Consider the following 17690-nt stretch of genomic DNA (forward strand, 5'->3'; position numbering starts at 1 on the left):
TGGATCAATTGTGCCTAGGAGTTTGAGACCAGCCTAGGAAACATGGCGAAACCTCAACGCTACCAAAAAAAAAAAAAAAGTTGCAAAATTAATTATCTGGGTTTGATGGCACACGCCTGTAGTCCCAGCTACTTGGGAGGCCGAGGTGGAGAATCACCTGGGCCTGGGGAGGTCGAGACTGCAGTAAGCCATGATTGTATCATTGCACTCCAGTCAGGGTGACAGTGAGACACCCTGTCTCAAAAAAAGAAAACTCTCATATCTTTGACACTTGGCATGAGAATAGAAAGTAATTTCTATTTTTCTCATGTTTAATTCTCACAAGAGTTACCATTATCCCCATTTTACAAATGAGGAAACTGAGGTTCAGAGAAAGGAAGTAATGAGTCCAAGAGCTGCTAGTTAGTGACACCTATAGGGAAAAACAAATTGTGTTTTTCTTTTTTCTTTTTTTAAGATAGAGACAGGGTCTCACCATGTTGCCCAGGTTGGTCTTGAACTACTGGGCTCAAGCGATCCTCCTGCCTCAGCCTCCCAAAGTGCTGGGATTGCAGGTGTGAGCTGCCGTGTCCAGCTTCAGGTTGTTTTTCCGTTTATACTCACACCACTCTCAACACACCATTTTTGCCGCCACACGTATGGGGGTTTCTTCCACACTAGGCAATTCTCCAACAGCAGCCGGGCTCCCTACAGTTCAATTCTGACAGGACGTCATAGGGTAAGGGCTTAGTGCCCCAGGACTGCCCCTATTTCGGATTTCAGTTGCAAGTCCATGTTGTCACCTGTGCTTCCGACCAACCAGCCCCTCTGGAGACCATGGTCTACCAGTCATCTCAGTAGCTTACAAAACAACACCTGTCACTTAGGAGATTCCAAGGGACTGCAGAGCTGTATGCCAGGAAATGTTGCAAAATGAAATAATATATATTTGCTATTATGAATTATAGTGTCACTGTGATAGAGCCAAAATTTGAACCCAGAGATGGCGTGTGTCTCTGCCCACACCATTGATCATCTGCAATTCTCCATCTATTATTGAAAAAAAAAAAAAAGAATATCCCACTCAGACAACGTGGTTCTTGGTCTTGTTCTTGAGGGATACAGTCAAGTATGTAAATTTTTTTTTTTCTTTGAGATGGAGTCTTGCTCTGCCACCCAGGCTGGAGTGCAGTGGCACAATCTCAGCTCACTCCAACCTCTGCCCCCTGAGTTCAAGTGATTCTCCTGCCTCAGCCTCCTGAGTAGCTGGGATTACAGACACCCACCACCACGCCTGGCTAATTTTGTATTTTTAGTGGAGATGGGCTTTTACCGTGTTGGCCAGGCTGGTCTCGAACTCTTGATCTCAAGTGATCCACCTGCCTCAGCCTCCCAAAGTGCTGGGATCACAGTGAGCCACTCTGCGCAGCCCAGTCTGTACTTTTTGGGTAGTGTTTCCTTGGCTTGGGTATCACTGGAACCCCTTGCTTTTTAGTGGAGAATCCATTACCTGGGAAGTAGGTTCGTATAATGTGTTTTTAAAGCATTTGGAAAGGTTAAAATTTATAGTTTTCTTAAATTATGAGTAGACAACCAAAAATGTTAGCATGGGTGCGAGTGTGTGTGTGTGTGTGTGTGTGTGTGTGTGTGTGTGTGTGTGTGTGTGTGTATGTGTGGCATGCAGGGGAGTAGGCTCCCTTTGGTGTTTAACACACGGCCTTGGATGTTCCCAAGCGGGGGATTTTGAAATTAAGCAGGCTGGGGTTTTCATCACTGGGTTCATCATTGACAGCATTTTCTAAAACCCAGCCCTCCATTTTCTCAGCTCTGAAATAGAGATTTCATGCCGTGGTGTTTGAATTCTCAAGCGGGATGGTTAAATTGTCCAGGCTGTGATGTGCTCCTGGGGTCCTTTAGGCAGTAGCCCCTTAGCACCTTTATTGCTGCCTGTGGATTTGTGTTTGTGCTGGAGCCCAAGACCATGGCAGGGCACTGGAACCTCCCTCATCCTGCAGGAGCAGCCATGTGTGCTCAGCTGTTGACCAGGGCTGTCTGGAAAGAGCAGCGCCTCTGGAAGGTGCTGTAGCTGGAGGCTGTTGGGTAACCGCATTCCTTGCAATGGAACGGCAAGTTATCTTTTGGAGGGAGATCTGAGCTGTTTACTCCCTGGCTTCTACCTCCCAGCCTCTGCACTGCATATACCCTGTGGAGTGATCCCTAAAAACGTCCAATCATCGCACTTCTGAATCCTCCAGGGGCTGCTTGTTTTGCTCAGAATAAAATACCATAGCCTGCAAACACTTACTGTCCCCTCTCTGGTCTCATTTCCTACCAATGTCTCCCTCCTTCATTATCCTTTAGCCACACGGGGCCTCCTCACTGTTGGTAGAACACGTGGGTGCCCGCCCCAGGCCCTTTGCATTTGCGGTTCCCGGGAACGTTCTCTCCAGGGCTGTGCGGAGCTCACTCCCCTGCCTTATCCCAGTCTCTGCTCAGGCAGCTCCTCACTAGCGAGGGCTTTCTTCGAACCTTATTTAACTAGCACTTGCCACCATCATTTTCTCACACTTTAACTTCCTCTAGCCCTTCCTCTGGCCTGGCATATTAAATAGTCACTTCTTGGGTCTCTGAGTCTCCTCACTGGAACAGAAGCTTCATATTGGCACTCACTTTTACCCCCCTTGATACATCCCTGTATCTCTAGTGCCTGGTACCTGGCAGGTAATGAACCTTCAGTAGCTAGTTGTGTAGGAACTAAATGAAATACTTGCCCAGAGTCACCCCTGCTAAGCGGTAGAGCCAGACTTTGACTCCCAGGGTCTGTTTCATCGCAGAGCTCCGGGGTCTTGTTGCCCGTGTTTCTCCCTTTGCTACAGTGAGCACTTGAAGATGGTGGATGTTACTGTTAGGAAGACCATTTCCTTTGTTGGAACACTGTGGGTAACCGGTGTCTTGTAGACATCATTGGCATCTCACCTGGAAGGGTCCTTTCTCCTTCGGAACTGTAAAGTGTCCCAAATTTCCCAAGACACAGAACCTTGCCCGTTGTTATGGGACCCGGGCATACCTCATTTTATGCATTTGAATGTCCTGGAAAACCATCTCTGAATTTAAAATGATTCTTTATTTTCGCCACCAGCATCTCACACTGTTTGCATCTGGGTCATGCTCAGCTTGTTCACATTGAAAGCAAAACAGTAACCTCATCATACTGTTTGCCATGCCGCTCTCCATGGTATCAGAAGTTTCACTTAATTTAGACAGAAAACCCTATGTGCTCTCTGGTGCCTGCTAGCAAGCTCAGCACAGTTTCTACCTATTTTAGACGACTTAACACAGATACCCCCAAACAGATGTGGCCGGCTGCGATGAGATGAAAAGTTATGAATGTTCTCTAAGTTTAGATGACCTGCTGATGGTACTGACTAACCCACAGCTTTTCTGGAACATGAAAATTAGTTCTTGTTGAACATAAATGTCTATATACTTCTACCAAACACAGTCTCCCTGTCTATTTGAATATAAGGAGAGAAGGCTTCTTGTTTTTGCCGAATTATTATTTTCCCATTTGGAGTGGAACTTTTACAATTATGCCATCAGGGAGACACAGGAGAAAGTTGCTGACTATTCAGAGTATAGGCAGGTAAGTAGAGTGCGGATTTTTCCCGTGAATAAGGTAGATGTTAACTGGGTTGATTGGCTCAATGGGAAATCCCAGTTAATAGCGTCACCATCTTCACATTTGGCACAAGATTAAAATGGCCAGACTGAATCCTGCTTGGAGGCTCCAGTGAGATTTTGATGTGAAAATAATGTGTAATCTGCAGTGCTATGTAAATGGAAGCAGTATCATTATTTTGATTTCTGTGACAATAAGATAGGCCTTATTGACCTTTCTTTCTACATTGTGCTTAAAGCACAGTGTAAGTTTCTGATTGAACATGGAAATATCCAGCCATGTAGATAAAAGCTTCTGTCTTCTTGGATTCCAGCAGGTGTACTTTTCATGCAGTCCTTGACCAGGGCAAAATACAAATTTCTGAACACTGTCAAGGTAACTCAGAATATGGGCAGAAATTGTTAATGCGTTTCAGATTGCATTGCTAACCAATGTCTTGAAGCCTTCTACTTTTGAAGTCAGTGTGAGCTATCATCGACATGAATAGAGAAGTATGTTTTTCTCTTGGGGTATTAAATTGTCATTCTTTCCATTTTACTTTACATCATCATCATCATCATCATCATCATCATCATCATCATCATCATCATTATTATTTGAGATGGGGTCTCACTCTGTTGCCCAGGCTGGAGTGCAGTGGTGCGATCTTGGGTCGCTGCAGTTTCCATCTCCCAGGTTCAAGCGATTCTCCTGCCTCAGCCTTCCGAGTAGCTGGGACTGCAGGCACGCACCACCACGCCCAGCTAATTTTTGTATTTTAAGTAGAGATGGGGTTTCACCATGTTGGCCAGGCTGGTCTCAAATTCCTGACCTCAAGTGATCCACCCACCTTGGCCTCCCAAAGTCCTAGAGATTACAGATGCGAGCCACCACGTCCAGCCCCGTTCTTTCAGTTTTAAAACCCATAAATCACCCTCAGGAAAGATGCAACTTAGAAAAGTTGTAGTTTGATCAGTTGCAAATGTTTGTATTTATTGTTTAGATTTGACTTTCAGAATTCAGTCACAATTGATTCTTTACGAATTGATTGGTTTATTGGGGGGATGTGCAAAGAGTGTAGAATGGTGTTGTCATCTGTTATTTTTGTCTCTCAAATGACTTGACATTACTCAGACTTTAAGTGTGCTGCCTTCCTTAATACCCAGATGTTCTTTTACTCCCAAGGCAAATTGAACCTTCTCGACTTGAAAGTAAGTCCGATGTTGTGCTTGCATGAACTTTGCCTCATGGGATGAATGGTCTCTCATGCCTTGACCCCACATACTCACCTTTGGCAGTTGAGAGGTGGGAGATGTCTAACCTGTTCAGTCGATTCCCTCACTTTGTAAATATTAATCCTTATGCTGTGGAGCAACATGGCACATTTACCTCTTATTTATATTTATATTTTTATTTTTTTGTGCATGTCATCTACATGAAATGATATCACCATCTCCGTAACTTCATGGTCTAATTCAGTCTAATTTAAAGTGGTCTCTCGGCTGGGCACAGTGGCTCATGTCAGTAATCCCAGCACTTTGGGAGGGCAAGGCGGGTAGATCACCTGCGGTCAGGCATTCGAGACCCACCTGGCCAATGTGGTGAAATGCCATCTCTACTAAAAATACAAAAAATTAGCTGGGCGTGGTGGTGTGTGCCTGTAATCCCAGCTACTCAAGAGGCTGAGGCAGGAGAATGGCTTGAACCGGGGAGGTGGAGGTTGCAGTGAGTCAAGATCGCGCCACTGCACTCCAGCCTGGGTAACAGAACGAGACTCTCAAAAAAATCAATCAATAAATAAAGTGGTCTCTCAAGAAGTAACTATGGAATGATTAAAGACTCTACGTTGGTTAACTAGTGTTGTGTAACAAATTACCTCACAGTTAGATGGCTTAAAACAACAAACATTTACAATCTTTGTGTGGGATAGACAGCCTGGGTGTGGCTTAGCCACATGCCTGGCTCAGGGTCTCCCCTAAGGCTCTATCATGGTGTCAGTTGGAGGCTGCGGTTGTCCCAAGGCTCCACTGGAGGAGGGTGCACTGCCCTCATGTGGCTCATGGGGGCTGTTGGCTGCGTGCATCAGTTCCTTGCCATGAGGTTCTCTCCGTAGGAAGCTCGTAAGAATAAATGAACAAGAAAGGCAACCTCACACAGAAGCTGCAGTCTTTATAACTTAATCTCAGTGGTGAAACCCCATCACTTCTGCCATAGTCTGTTTACTGGAGGTGAGTCAATAAACATAGTCTGTTTATTGGAGGTAAGTCCAGCCTATGCTCAAGGGGTAGGGATTATATAAGAATGTGAATACCAAGGGGCAGGGGGAATTGGAACCATCTTTGTTGAATGTAATATATTGGAACCATCTTTTTTTTTTTTTGAGACAGAGTCCCACTCTGTTGCTCAGGCTGGAGTGCAGTGGCGTGATCTCAGCTCACTGCAACCTCCGCCTCCTGGGTTCAAGTGATTCTCCTGCCTAAGCCTCCTGAGTAGCTGGAATTACAGGCATGTGCCACCATGCCCGACTAATTTTTGTATTTTTAGTGGAGACCAGGGTTTCACCTGTTGGGCAGGCTGATGTTGAACTCCTAACCTCAAGTGATCCGCCTGCCTTAGCCTCCCGAAGTGCTGGGATTTCAGGTGTGAACCACTGTGCCCTGCCTGGGGTCCATATTCGAAGCTGCTTACTGATGGGAAAAGTATGATATAGTTAGGCTTAATTTTGTATTATTTCATACATGGAATTGACATTTTTGGCATGCTTGCTAAAACTGAACCAGGGCAGCAAGGAAGTCAGGTAGTTGCAGGGGAAGGTTGACTGGCTAGTTGCTGAGAGAACTTATGTAAATTCATGACTGTCCAGGGTCTTTCCCCAAGCCTTCAAGGTCAAAAAGCTTATTTCTGCACCTCTACCCCCACCAGTGTTGAAGGTTGCTGATCCTTCTTAAATATAGTCCTAGAGGGGCTGGTGCCTTGGGGACGGGGCTGGTGCCTTGGGGACAGGAGGCCAGTGGCGTGATTGCTAATGAGATGTGTGGACTTGAAGCGGGTTGAATGAATTGTGATGAGCAGGACCTCCTTGCAGAGGGCAGCAGCCTGGGCCTGGGCAAGATGAAGAGATCATTTGGAGTCACGGGTAGAGCAGGGCTGTGAGTTCGCCATTTTGCGTATGTATTAGCACCAGGCTCTGCTGAGCAGCTGCAGCCAGCTTCATGCTGCGGTGCCTGCCCGGGTATCTGTGTCCTGGTTGCCCTGCCGACGGGCTCCACTGCTCTCTTACCTGACTTTTCTAAGTCCCATGGCTAAGTGCAGGCTCCCCTCAAATTCTGATTACATAGTTTACATATCACTAACATATAATCATAGTTTACACGTAATTTTGTTTGTGTCTTTAAATCAAGACTTTGCAGGTACATAGATAAAGTCATTGCTTCTCTTAGCTTTATTACAAAAGACAGGAGGCCTCTGGCTGTCACTGTCTCCCACTTCCCACCCTTCAGAAGCCCCTCTTGGAAGCTTCTCCACTCATGCTTTGGGTTGTTGCCTCCATATCTCTGATCAACATGCCTGTTGCCGCTTTTTTATTTTTCAGTTTTTGGAGTTACTTATTTCTCATTGTGGAAGAGGAAGGGTAACTGTCTTTGACTGCTCCATCTCCAGAAAACACACGCAACACGCAGCTCCCCATCCTCTGGCACAGTCGTATCATCATTTTGGTTAGATCAGTATTCATTGATTACATTATTATAACTGGAAATGCTATCTACAGCTGTGAGGTGCATGATCGTTTTTCCTGCACGATCTCTTGATTTCTCTGGTGTTAATACTTAATTCAACTCCAAGTTCATCCTCAGTGTGTAAATCCCCCTGGTGCCTTCAGGCACTGTAGGCCGCCTCCCGCTTGCACCCAAGGCAGTCTCTCCTGGTGCCTTCTGGCCTACTCTAGCCAGCAGCCTGCTGCTGGTGGGCCCACACTCTCCAACTCACTTTTTTTCTTAACAGCTTTCTTGAGATATAATGCACATAACATACTGTTCAGCCTTTGAGAGTGTATAATTTTAGTGGTGGTTTTTTGTTTTTTGTTTTTTTGTTGTTGTTGTTGTTTGTTTGTTTTTGAGGTGGAGTTTTCCTCTTGTTGCTCAGGCTGTAGTGCAATGGTGGGATCTCGGCTCACTGCAATCTCTGCCTCCCGGGTTCAAGTGATTGTCATGCCTCAGCCTCCCGAGTAGTTGGGGTTACAGGCGCACACCACCATGCCCGGCTAATTTTTGTATTTTTAGTAGAGACGGGGTTTCACCATGTTGGCCAGCTGGTCTCAAACACTTGACCTCAGGTGATCTGCCCACCTCAACCTCCCAATGTGCTGGGATTACAGGCGTGAGCCACCAAGCCCGACCCTCAGTGGTTTTTATATTCACAAATTGTGCAACCATCGCCACTCTCTAATTCCAGAACATTTTTGTCATGCCCCAAAGAAGCCTCATACCCTTTAGCAGTAGGTCTTCATCCCTCCTTCCCCCAGACCCTGGCAACTAAGACCTTCTCTGGACATTTCGTGTACGTGGGCTCAGGTAATCTGCAGCCTTTCGGATCTGGCTTCTTTCCCCTGGCTGAATGCTTTCACGGTCTATCTGTGTTGCAGCGTGAGTCGGCTCTTCATTCCTCTCATGGCTGAATAGTACAACCCTGCATGGCTAGACCGCATCTTGTTCACTTACCAGGTGATGGCCATTTGCGTTGTTTATGCTTTTTTGTTACTAAGAAGTATTGTCTGGCTCCCTTTTGTGTTGCATCCCCTATATCTTGGGATCTATGTATTACGATTGCTAGAATTCTTCCCTTCTTTATGTGCGGGGTAAAGTTTCTGCACGGTCACATGTTTGAAAATGCCTTTATCCTGCCTCTCACGTGGCTTGCCTGGGTGTATAAGGCTCAAAATAATTTTTCTTCAGAATGTTGAAGAGGTTTCTTCATTGTTTTCTAGCTTTCCATGTTGCTGTTTAGAAACCCTATGCCATTTCTAGTTTTTATCCTTTGTAAAAATTCTTCTTCCACTTCAGAAGTTGGTAGCCTGTCTTCTCTGTCCCCTGTGTTCTCAAGTCTGTGAGTGAGGCTTGCTTTTGTCCATTTTGCTGGACATTCATTGAACTCTTCCATCCTGCCCCTCGTGTCTGTTGGCTCTGAATTATATCTTTGATTTCCTCTTCTGTGTGTTATCTTTTTCTCCTTTCTTGATCTCTTCTCCATTTGGACTTGTAGTTCTCTATTCCCCCACCTCTTTTTTTTTTTTTTGAGACAGAGTCTTGCTCTGTGGCCCAGGATGGAGTGCAGCTATGCCATCTCAGTTCACTGCAACCTCTGCCTCCGAGGCTCAAGCGATCCTTCCACCTCAGCCCCCCGAGTACCTGGGACTACAGGCGTGTGGCACCACACCATACTAATTTTTGTGGTTTTTGCAGAGGTGGGGCTTCGCCATGTTGCCCAGGCTTGTATTCTATTTTGTTATTCGTTGCCTCTATTTTCTGGAAATTTTGCTACCCTTTCCTTTACAGTCCCTGTTCTATTTCTGCTGTTATAGTTTCACTCTGTAAAAGGGCTTTTGTGTGCTTTGTGTTTTTCTTTTTCTCCTTTTTAAATATCTCCCTATTCTTATTTCATGACTACACTGTCTCCTCCTCTCTCTCTGGAAATATTACCCACAGTTTGCTTTTGAAGTGTTTTCCCTAAATAGTCTCTCTTTCCTGCAAGTTGCTTTTCTCTGTTTATTCCTGTCTCAGTCTTTCATCTTAGGTGCTTTTCTCAAATGGGATGTGATTTCTAGATGTCTACTCAGGTGTTGGAGTGGGGTTAGAAATTGATCCAAAGCTCTGTGAACTTTGACTTTGGGCCTCTTGGGGTGATCTGGCTGTGCCATTCCACTGGAGAACTACCCCTGGTCTCCAAAGTTTTTTTAGATTCCTGGGAGAATACCTTTCCATTCCCTGGCTTAGAGGCACATGCTGTCTGCCTGCTGTTCTGGGAATGAGTGGGGCTGGGGAGAGGGAAGAAGAGTGGGAGAAACTCAGAAGTTCAGTGTGTGTTACTTTTATGTCTCCATTAAAAAAATGGAATACCCCAACCTCAACTCAGTCCAGACCTACTGCGTTTTCTCGAGAGAATAAACATGTATATTTTGCTAATCGCTTCTTAAACAGACTTTTAAAACCTTTCTTTTGCTTTCTAGTCCTCTGTTCACCGTCATTTCCAGAGGTGTCTTGTGCTAACAGTTCATTAGCGTTTTGTGAATCATTCCATTCTCATCAGATATTATTTTGGTGGCATCCATGTCTATTTAGGAATGAAATTTTCTCAGGTCTGTCAAGTTACTTATCAGTCATCTACCTGATTCTCAGCTTCTGTAATTTTGTTTTTTTTTGTTTCCTCTCCAATTCTTTTTTTTTTGTGAGCAATATCTTTATAAAAACCTTTTCTTTGCTTTTATTATTATTTTTGACACATAATAAATTGTGCATATGTATGAGGTAGTGTGTGATATTATGATAGATGTATACAAAATTTAATGATCAAATCTGGGTACTTACCATATTCATCATCACCTCATAGGAAACATTTTAATTGTTTTTTTTTTTTTTTTTTAGTGGGGGTGGACAGAGTCTTGCTCTGTTGCCCAGGCTGGAGTGCAGTGGCACCATCTCGGCTCGCTGCAATCTCCGCCTCCCTGGTTTAAGTGACTCTTCTGCTTCAGCCCTCCGAGTAGCTGGGATTGCAGGAGCATGCCACCGTGTCCAGCTGATTTTTGTATTTTTAGTAGAGACAGGGTTTCTCCATGTTGGCCAGGCTGGTTTCGGACTCCTGACCTCAAGTGATCCACCCGCCTCGGCCTCCCAAAAGTACTGGCATTACAGGCGTGAGCCACCGCACCCGGCCTTAATTGACATTTTAATGGGATTTTGAGAGGATGTGAGTGTAAATTACCGTGTTCAGGCTCTTATCTTTACAGAGTTCTTCACAGTTTTTCTTTCCATAACTGTTTGGGGTTATCTGTTGTGATTGGGTCACTCCCTGCATTCGTGGCCCAGGACTCAGGGCTTCTTTCTGCATGTTTCCTGCTGTCACTCAGGGTCTTGAGCCTTCGGCGGGCTCTAACAGTGTGGTCTGAGGAGGCTTAGCCACCTGGCTTAGTTGCATCAGTTTTGACTCCTGGTTTTGCTCAGCCTTCCTGACTTTCACCTTCTCCCTGAAGGCTACCCGCATCACTGGGGGGCTAGTCTCAGATCCTTGTTTAGCCTCACTGCCCCTCCATACAGCTGATAGGGCATCCAAGGCGTTTCTTGTCCCAGAACACACAGGAAACTGATCCTGCATCATTGATGCTTGTTTTGAGGCTTGAGGCTAATCCACATTCTTAAACATGCTGTGGATGTTTTTCTTTGCCCTTGGTGTGGGAGGGCTTCCCTGTTCTTGTTTTCTGCTTTTCTTGGAACTATCTGGTTCATTCTCAGTTCTTCTTTATTTGTTTTTCCATGCAGAGTGGGCATATATGGGCATATACATAATCATGGAAACACTACTCAGAGCCGTCTGTGTGCATGCTTGCTCTGACCTGGGAGCCAGTCTCTTTAACATGTCTTTTGCGTTGACGTTCTGTGTTGGTTTCCGAGTTTTTCTAAAGGTTTTCTTGCTGTCATCCTAAGTGTGGTTTATAAATGCCAATCCTTGGTTTTACACATACTCTGACCCCCATTAGTGCTCCACAGCTGGCTGTCAGCAGGCCTTACCTCACTGGATCACTTTTTTGTTGTAGAAAAAGGAACTTGGCAAATATAAAAGATGTAAGTGGACTGAATGCAGTAGCTCACACCTGTAGTCTCAGCACTTTGGGAAGCTGAGGAGGGAGGATCACTTGAGGCCAGGAGTTTGAGACTAGCCTGGTCAACATGGTGAGACCTTGTCTCTACAAAAACTAAAAATACAAAAAAAGAACTAGCCTGGTGCAGCAGGGTTATGCCTACAGTCCCAGTGACTCAGGAGGCTGAGGCAGGAGGATCGTTTGAGCCCAGGAGTTCGAGGCTGTAGTGAGCTAAATGATTGATTGTGCCACTGTACTCCAGCCTGGGTGACAGAGGAGACCCCATCTCAAAAAAACAAACAAAACCTCCACCCCCCAAAACAACCAGCTCTTATGTCTTGCCAAACCTGCCAAAACATTGCCTGTTTTCTCCTGAAATGGAAAGTAGTGACAAGATTATTTCTTGACTCCTGTGCTTCTGTCTCATGACAGTTCTTGCATTTTAAAAATACAGCTTATCGCTTTTTTTTTTTTTTTAAGTGACAAAGTCTAGTTATGTCACCTAGGCTGGATGACAGTGGCACAATCATAGCTCATGGCAGCCTCCACCTTCTGGGCTCAAGCGATCCTCTCACCTCAGCCTCCTGAGCAGCTGACACTACAGGCGCACACCACCATGCCTGGCCTTGTCACTCATTTTATTGTACTTAGGTGAAAATGTCCCATTGTTGAAGTAGTTAGTAAGTGTGTGTGTGTGTTTTTCTTGAGAGCTTTTTCAGTCTGAAGTCATCTGAGAAAGAAGAATTTTTTCTTTTTTTACTGGGAGAATAATTTTCGATACTGTTGAAATATTTATGACATGTCTCTCTTTCTCTAAAGTGCCAAATCTTTGGAGTGTTGATGGAGAAGTTACAGTAGCTGAACAGAAGCCGGGAGAAATTGCTGAAGAACTCGCAAGCTCCTACGAAAGAAAGCTCATCGAGGTAAGGCCGGTGGAGTCTTTGCGTCTTTGTTTCTGATGTTGGCTGCGTTGGAGACTTTCCAGGGTAGGTCCAGCCTATTCTAAAGACACGTGAGCAAAACGACCAAGCAACTCCTCAGCCCCACAAAACAAAGCAAGACCAAATCAGTGTGCTTTATAAAAAGAAGTATGAGCTGATCCTTTGAAAAATGTCACTTAAATATTGGAACTTTTTGGCACTTATGATAAGGAAATAAGAGAAAACATATATGTGTAACATTAAAAATAAAACAATTGTAAGATTTGGAGATGAAAACAGAGAATATCACATGCACCTTTGTGCTGTTAAATGTGAAAATATGGATGAGGTGAACTATTTTTCAGAAAAACATTCAGTATCAGAATTAATTGAAGTGAGGCAAACTGGTCGAAGGGACCCCCTCACCCTCAAAAGAAAAGAAAAAAAAAAAACCAAAACATTTTGGAATAAAGTTGTACAAATTACTGAAGAACTGCTTCCTTAGAAGACAGCAAGCCTAGAGGGTTTCATGGTGATTTCTAGGAAACTCTTCAAGGTAATACACAAAGAGCCCTTTGCTATTTATATTTCCTGAGAGGGTTTTTATACGTCTCTATCTTGGTTCAGGTATGCATTACTGTGATATAAAAAAATCCTGACAAAGATAGGATAAAAAAGAAAACTATCAAATAGAATCATTTGTGTATAAGATGTACAAAAATTCTAGAAAGTCATTACTCAAATTCAGTCGCATATTAAAAGAACAGTGCACATAAAACATAGGGTTTATTTAGGATTGCAAGGATGGCTGCATGTTAGGAAATTCATCCATGTAAGTCATCTCATTAGTAGCCTCAAAGAGGAAAACCAGATAATTATCTTGGTAGGAAACGAAAAATCATTTTATAACCTTATTGATACCTGATTAAAAAAAGGGTAATTCTTGGATATGATAAAGAGGTTTTTCAAAAACTGTCGATTTATTACCATATTCAATGGTAAAGTTGAGAAGCTATGTTTTTGATGAGGTGTGTGTACATGTTGTAATGGTCCCTTGGTGGTAGTATTGTAAGTCATGTCTGTATGTACATACATACACATGCTAAGTATACAAGCAGACTTTCGGTTCTTTCTAAATCTTCTACAGTGAGTTTTATTTTGATAATCAAGAAGACACTCACTCATTGCTGTGTAGACATACCTGAGCTTGGGTGGGTTTCAGAGGCCCAGGGCCTTGGAGGGTGTTCCCCTAAGTTCATTGCTGGTGCAGGCTGCCATTCTTACCATCTGTTTTGTCTGGTCTCTAAATTGCCTCTAAAGAAGGAAGGTGGCTTTAGAAACATCTTGCATTCCAACTCAAGTGAGCTCAAGGGAAGGCAAGCTGAGGCCTTAACACACAGGCTGGTGGGGATGAGTCAAAAGCCAGGCTGGGGAGGCCTGGGGACAGGGCACTCCTGTGTGCTCTCTGCCCAGTGCTCTGCCCTTCCTTGGGAGCTCCCTCAGTGGGGCTGTGAGACTCAGACTTGGCTGGTGGCAGTGCCAGGGTTCTGGGCCATAAGTCTGTGCCCGGAAGTCCCAAGTGGAGAGGGAAGCAGGGCCCCAGTCTCAGGATTGGGACGACTTGTCTCAGGATTCGAACCCCTGAAAGGTAGGACTGTGTCTTTGCCACCTCTGTACGTTCCACAGCCACTTATTGGCAAATGGTAGGTGCTGCGTAACCCTTGAATTTTTAAGTTCTCCTGGGATGGGGATGTCTGGATTTACTGAATGAATGAATGAAGGCCTGATGAGCTAGAGAAGGTGAAAGCGTTCTCAGAATGAAAGTGCAGGATGAAAGGTTCTGTTTCTCTGGGGGAACAAGGGTGCTGTGGTGAGGACTCCATCAGACCAGTGCAGCTCAGCGAGGGTGCCTACTTCGCAGGGTCCACAAAGGCATTGAGTGCTGGGTCCAGGCAGCGCTCTCCGTGGAGATTCTCCACCTGTGGGGCTGCTGGGCAGCGTGTAGGGGTGGGGTGGGGGTGTTTGACCCTCTGATTGATTGGGTGTTTGACCCTCTGAGCCAAGTGCCACTAGTTCATTCGTGGGCCGGGTGGTTGGATGATTTATTTCAGTGTTTATGAGATGCCTGCTTTCTGCATCAGAAACAGCAAGAACAGAGGCTGAGTACAAGGAAAGCATTGGCAGGAACTGAAAGGAGACTCACGGGTCGGGAACAGAGTAGATGAGGGGAGAAAGGTGATGCTGTGGCTGTGTCCTGGCCGTGTCACCACCCGCTTTGCTTTGACCATGTGAAAATCTCATCCCCTGCTGTGCTGACCTGAGCTGAGATGTGTGGAGAGGATCAGGTCATGTGGGGAGTTACTGCTGGGTCCACCTGCCTGGCAGTTCGGGCCAGCTGTGAGAGGGTGAGTGTGGAACCACCAGACGGGAGGGCTCAAGGTTGAGGCATGAAGGTTCGTCTTACTGGCCTCAAGCTTCCTTTCTTTTCCTTCTTGTTTGTTTTTTTTATCCCGGGAGCAGTAGAGATGCTGGCTGTGGTCAACGAGCTGAGAGAAGTGTGAGGTTGAAGCAGACATGTCCTCAAATGGCATTTACTGCACCGGATTGATTTTTCCTTCTTTTTTGGCTGCAAAGACAGGTTCTGCCGGTGATCTTTCATCTGTGAATAGCATTAGCATTTCACTACACCAATACTTTTGCTGTTAATCGAGACCCTCAGAACGTTCTTTGTGATGCTTCTGTCATTCTGTTAATGGGTTGATTTTTACCAAAATAGTTGTAAAGACTTGTTAGAGTAATGAATGAATGTGAGGGGAAAAGTTGATATAGTTTCTTTCCATGTCAGAAGGGCAAAGGAAGAAGAAGAAACATTGTATTTATTTAGTTATTTATGGAGACAGGGTCTCAGTCTGTCACCTAGGCTGGAGTGCAGTGGTACAGCCTTGGCTCACTGCAGCCTCAACCTCCCAGGCTCAACGGATCTTCCTACCTCAGCCTCCCAAGTAGCTGAGACTACAGGCATGTGCCACTATTCCCGGCTAATTTTTTTAAATTTATTTTTTCTAGAGGTGGGATCTTGCTATGCTGCCCAAGTTGGTCTCAAACTTGTGACCTCCAACAATACTCTCGCCTCGGCCTCTCAAAGTGCTGGGATCACAAGTGTATGCCATTGTGCCCAGTCCATCTCATTTTAGATAATAAGGATATTTGGAACACCTTAAACATGGTGATTCATCCCAGTGCGAAGGGAGTTTCTGAGAATTTTTTTATCTAGGTGTCTTTGAGAGCATGAAAGCCAGCTCATCTGTCTGCACATACACACTACACATTTGTGCTTGGTGACCTGGAATCCAGTGTCCTGGACAGCACAGAACCTAAAGTCGGTGCCGTAAAGCCCTCTTTAAATGGCTGGTGGGCATCTTGTGCCAAGGACTGGAGGTATAAAAATTGTTCCTGACACCCTGTGGTTGTTAACTCAGGAAAACAAGGAGGACAGGAGAATTCTGGCAGGTATACATTAATCTGGCAAGGGTAAAAGCACTAGTAATATCACAGCCCCTGTAATACTAGCAGCAGCTGTCAGGTGAGTACTGTTAGATCCAGGCACTGTGCTGGGGTTTTTACGTAGATGAACATATGTGATCCTGAGAAGAGTTCTTTGAGGAGGACACTCTTGCTGCCTCCAGTTCACAGACAAAGCTTTGGGAAGTTTAGTAACTTTCCCAAGAGTCCTTAGCTGCTAAGAAGCAGAGCTGGGGCTGGGCGTGGTGGCTCAAACCTGTAATCCCAGCAACTTTGAGAGAACGAGGCGGGTGGATCACTTCAGACTAGGAGTTCGAGAGTAGCCTGGCCAACACGGGGAAACTGTGTCTGCCAGATAGAATCTGTTTCCATTCTCAAAAATTAGCCGGACATGGTGGCATACGTCTATAGTCCCAGCTACTTGGGAGGCTGAGGCTGAGGCAGAGAATCACTTGAACCCGAGAAGAGGAAGTTGCAGTGAGCTGGGATCATGGCTCTGCACTCCAACCTGGGCGACAGAGTGAGACTCCATCTCAAAAAAAAAAAAAAAAATGCAGAGCTGGATTTGAATCCTCACAGTTGAGCACCAGAGTGCAAAACCACAACTCTCTGCCGTGCTTTGAAAGGCTGAGCTCATTGAAGAAGAAGGTTAACTTGACGGAAGAGACGATCAGTACCGATGTTCCAGAGAATGAATGGCAGGACACAAGGGGGAAAACTAGCAGTAGATAACAGAAACTGCAGCAATATCAGCCATTTGAGATGGCGCTGGTGGTGGGGACATCACAAACCCTTTGTTACTGGAGAAGAAAGGGGAAAAGCACATCTTGTCTGTGCCAAGGATTACCTGCTTCCAAAGCAACTTGTAGCAGAACAGCAGAGTGAGAGTTCCTCGAGGGCAGTGCGGACATTGTCTTTTAAATTGTATCTTCATTTGCCCAACCCATCTCCAGCATATAGTAGGAGAAACATAACATTAAATAGAAGGCCAGCCTGTTGAGTGGCTTCAGTCATCTTGTGTAATGCTTAAAGAATGATAAATGTGAGTCCTAGAACCTCAGATTGGGAGTGAATTGTCTAAGGCATCACAATTAAGTCTTTTTTTGTTTTGTTTTTTGAGATGGAGTTTTGCTCTTTTTGCCCGGGCTGGAGTGCAATGGCCTGATCTCAGCTCACTGCAACCTCCCCCTCCCAGGTTCAAGCGATTCTTCTGCCTCAGCCTCCTGAGTAGCTGGAATTACAGGTGCCCACCACAATGCCTGGCTAATTTTTTGTATTTTTAGTAGAGACAGGGTTTCATCGTGTTGGCCAGGCTGGTCTCGAACACCTAACCTTAAGTGATCCGCCTGCCTTGGCCTCTCAAAGTGCTGGGATTACAGGCGTGAGCCACTGCACTCGGCCCACAGTTAAGTCTTAACTAGAGCTCAGAGCGACCTGGTAGAAAGGATTAGATAGCTAATAAGAGCACATGGGTTCTGGAGAGGAGGCACACTTTCCTCTGGCCCTTAATGTTAGCAGGAGGCATAGCTTGGAGAGCCTGGGGACACCATTGAGTAATAGATGGTGCCAACTCAATTCGTGCACATCCATTGAGCGCCTTCTCAGTGTCCAGCCCTTAGCTTCCTTTCTACTCCCTTTGTGGCTTTTCCTACCCTGGGAGCAGCAGTGTTGATGGTTGTAGGAGATGAGCCAAGGAAGTTGTGAGGTTGAAACAGAGACATCCCTGAAATGGCATTCACTACCCTAGATGGAGTTTTTTTTT

General features: G+C 45.3%; 1 protein-coding gene across 5 annotated transcripts in view; it reads left to right on the plus strand.

Annotated features, from left to right (window-relative positions):
• SNX29 (sorting nexin 29) overlaps nucleotides 1–17690 on the plus strand; it is a 593890-nt gene that overhangs the window by 285352 nt on the left and 290848 nt on the right. For 4 of the 5 annotated variants that reach the window (XR_010110475.1, XM_034939805.3, XM_034939806.3 and 1 more), the window contains one exon: nucleotides 12306–12409. Coding sequence is in view for 4 of the 5 variants with exons in the window: in XM_034939805.3 (XP_034795696.1) it covers nucleotides 12306–12409 (104 nt within the window). In the remaining variant the exon portion in view is untranslated. Of the gene's footprint in view, nucleotides 1–12305; nucleotides 12679–17690 lie in introns of those variants that run through there. The other variant, XM_063598376.1, reaches the window with a different exon arrangement.

Source organism: Pan paniscus, chromosome 18 (genome assembly GCF_029289425.2).
Source record: "Pan paniscus chromosome 18, NHGRI_mPanPan1-v2.0_pri, whole genome shotgun sequence".
NCBI lineage: Eukaryota > Metazoa > Chordata > Mammalia > Primates > Hominidae > Pan > Pan paniscus.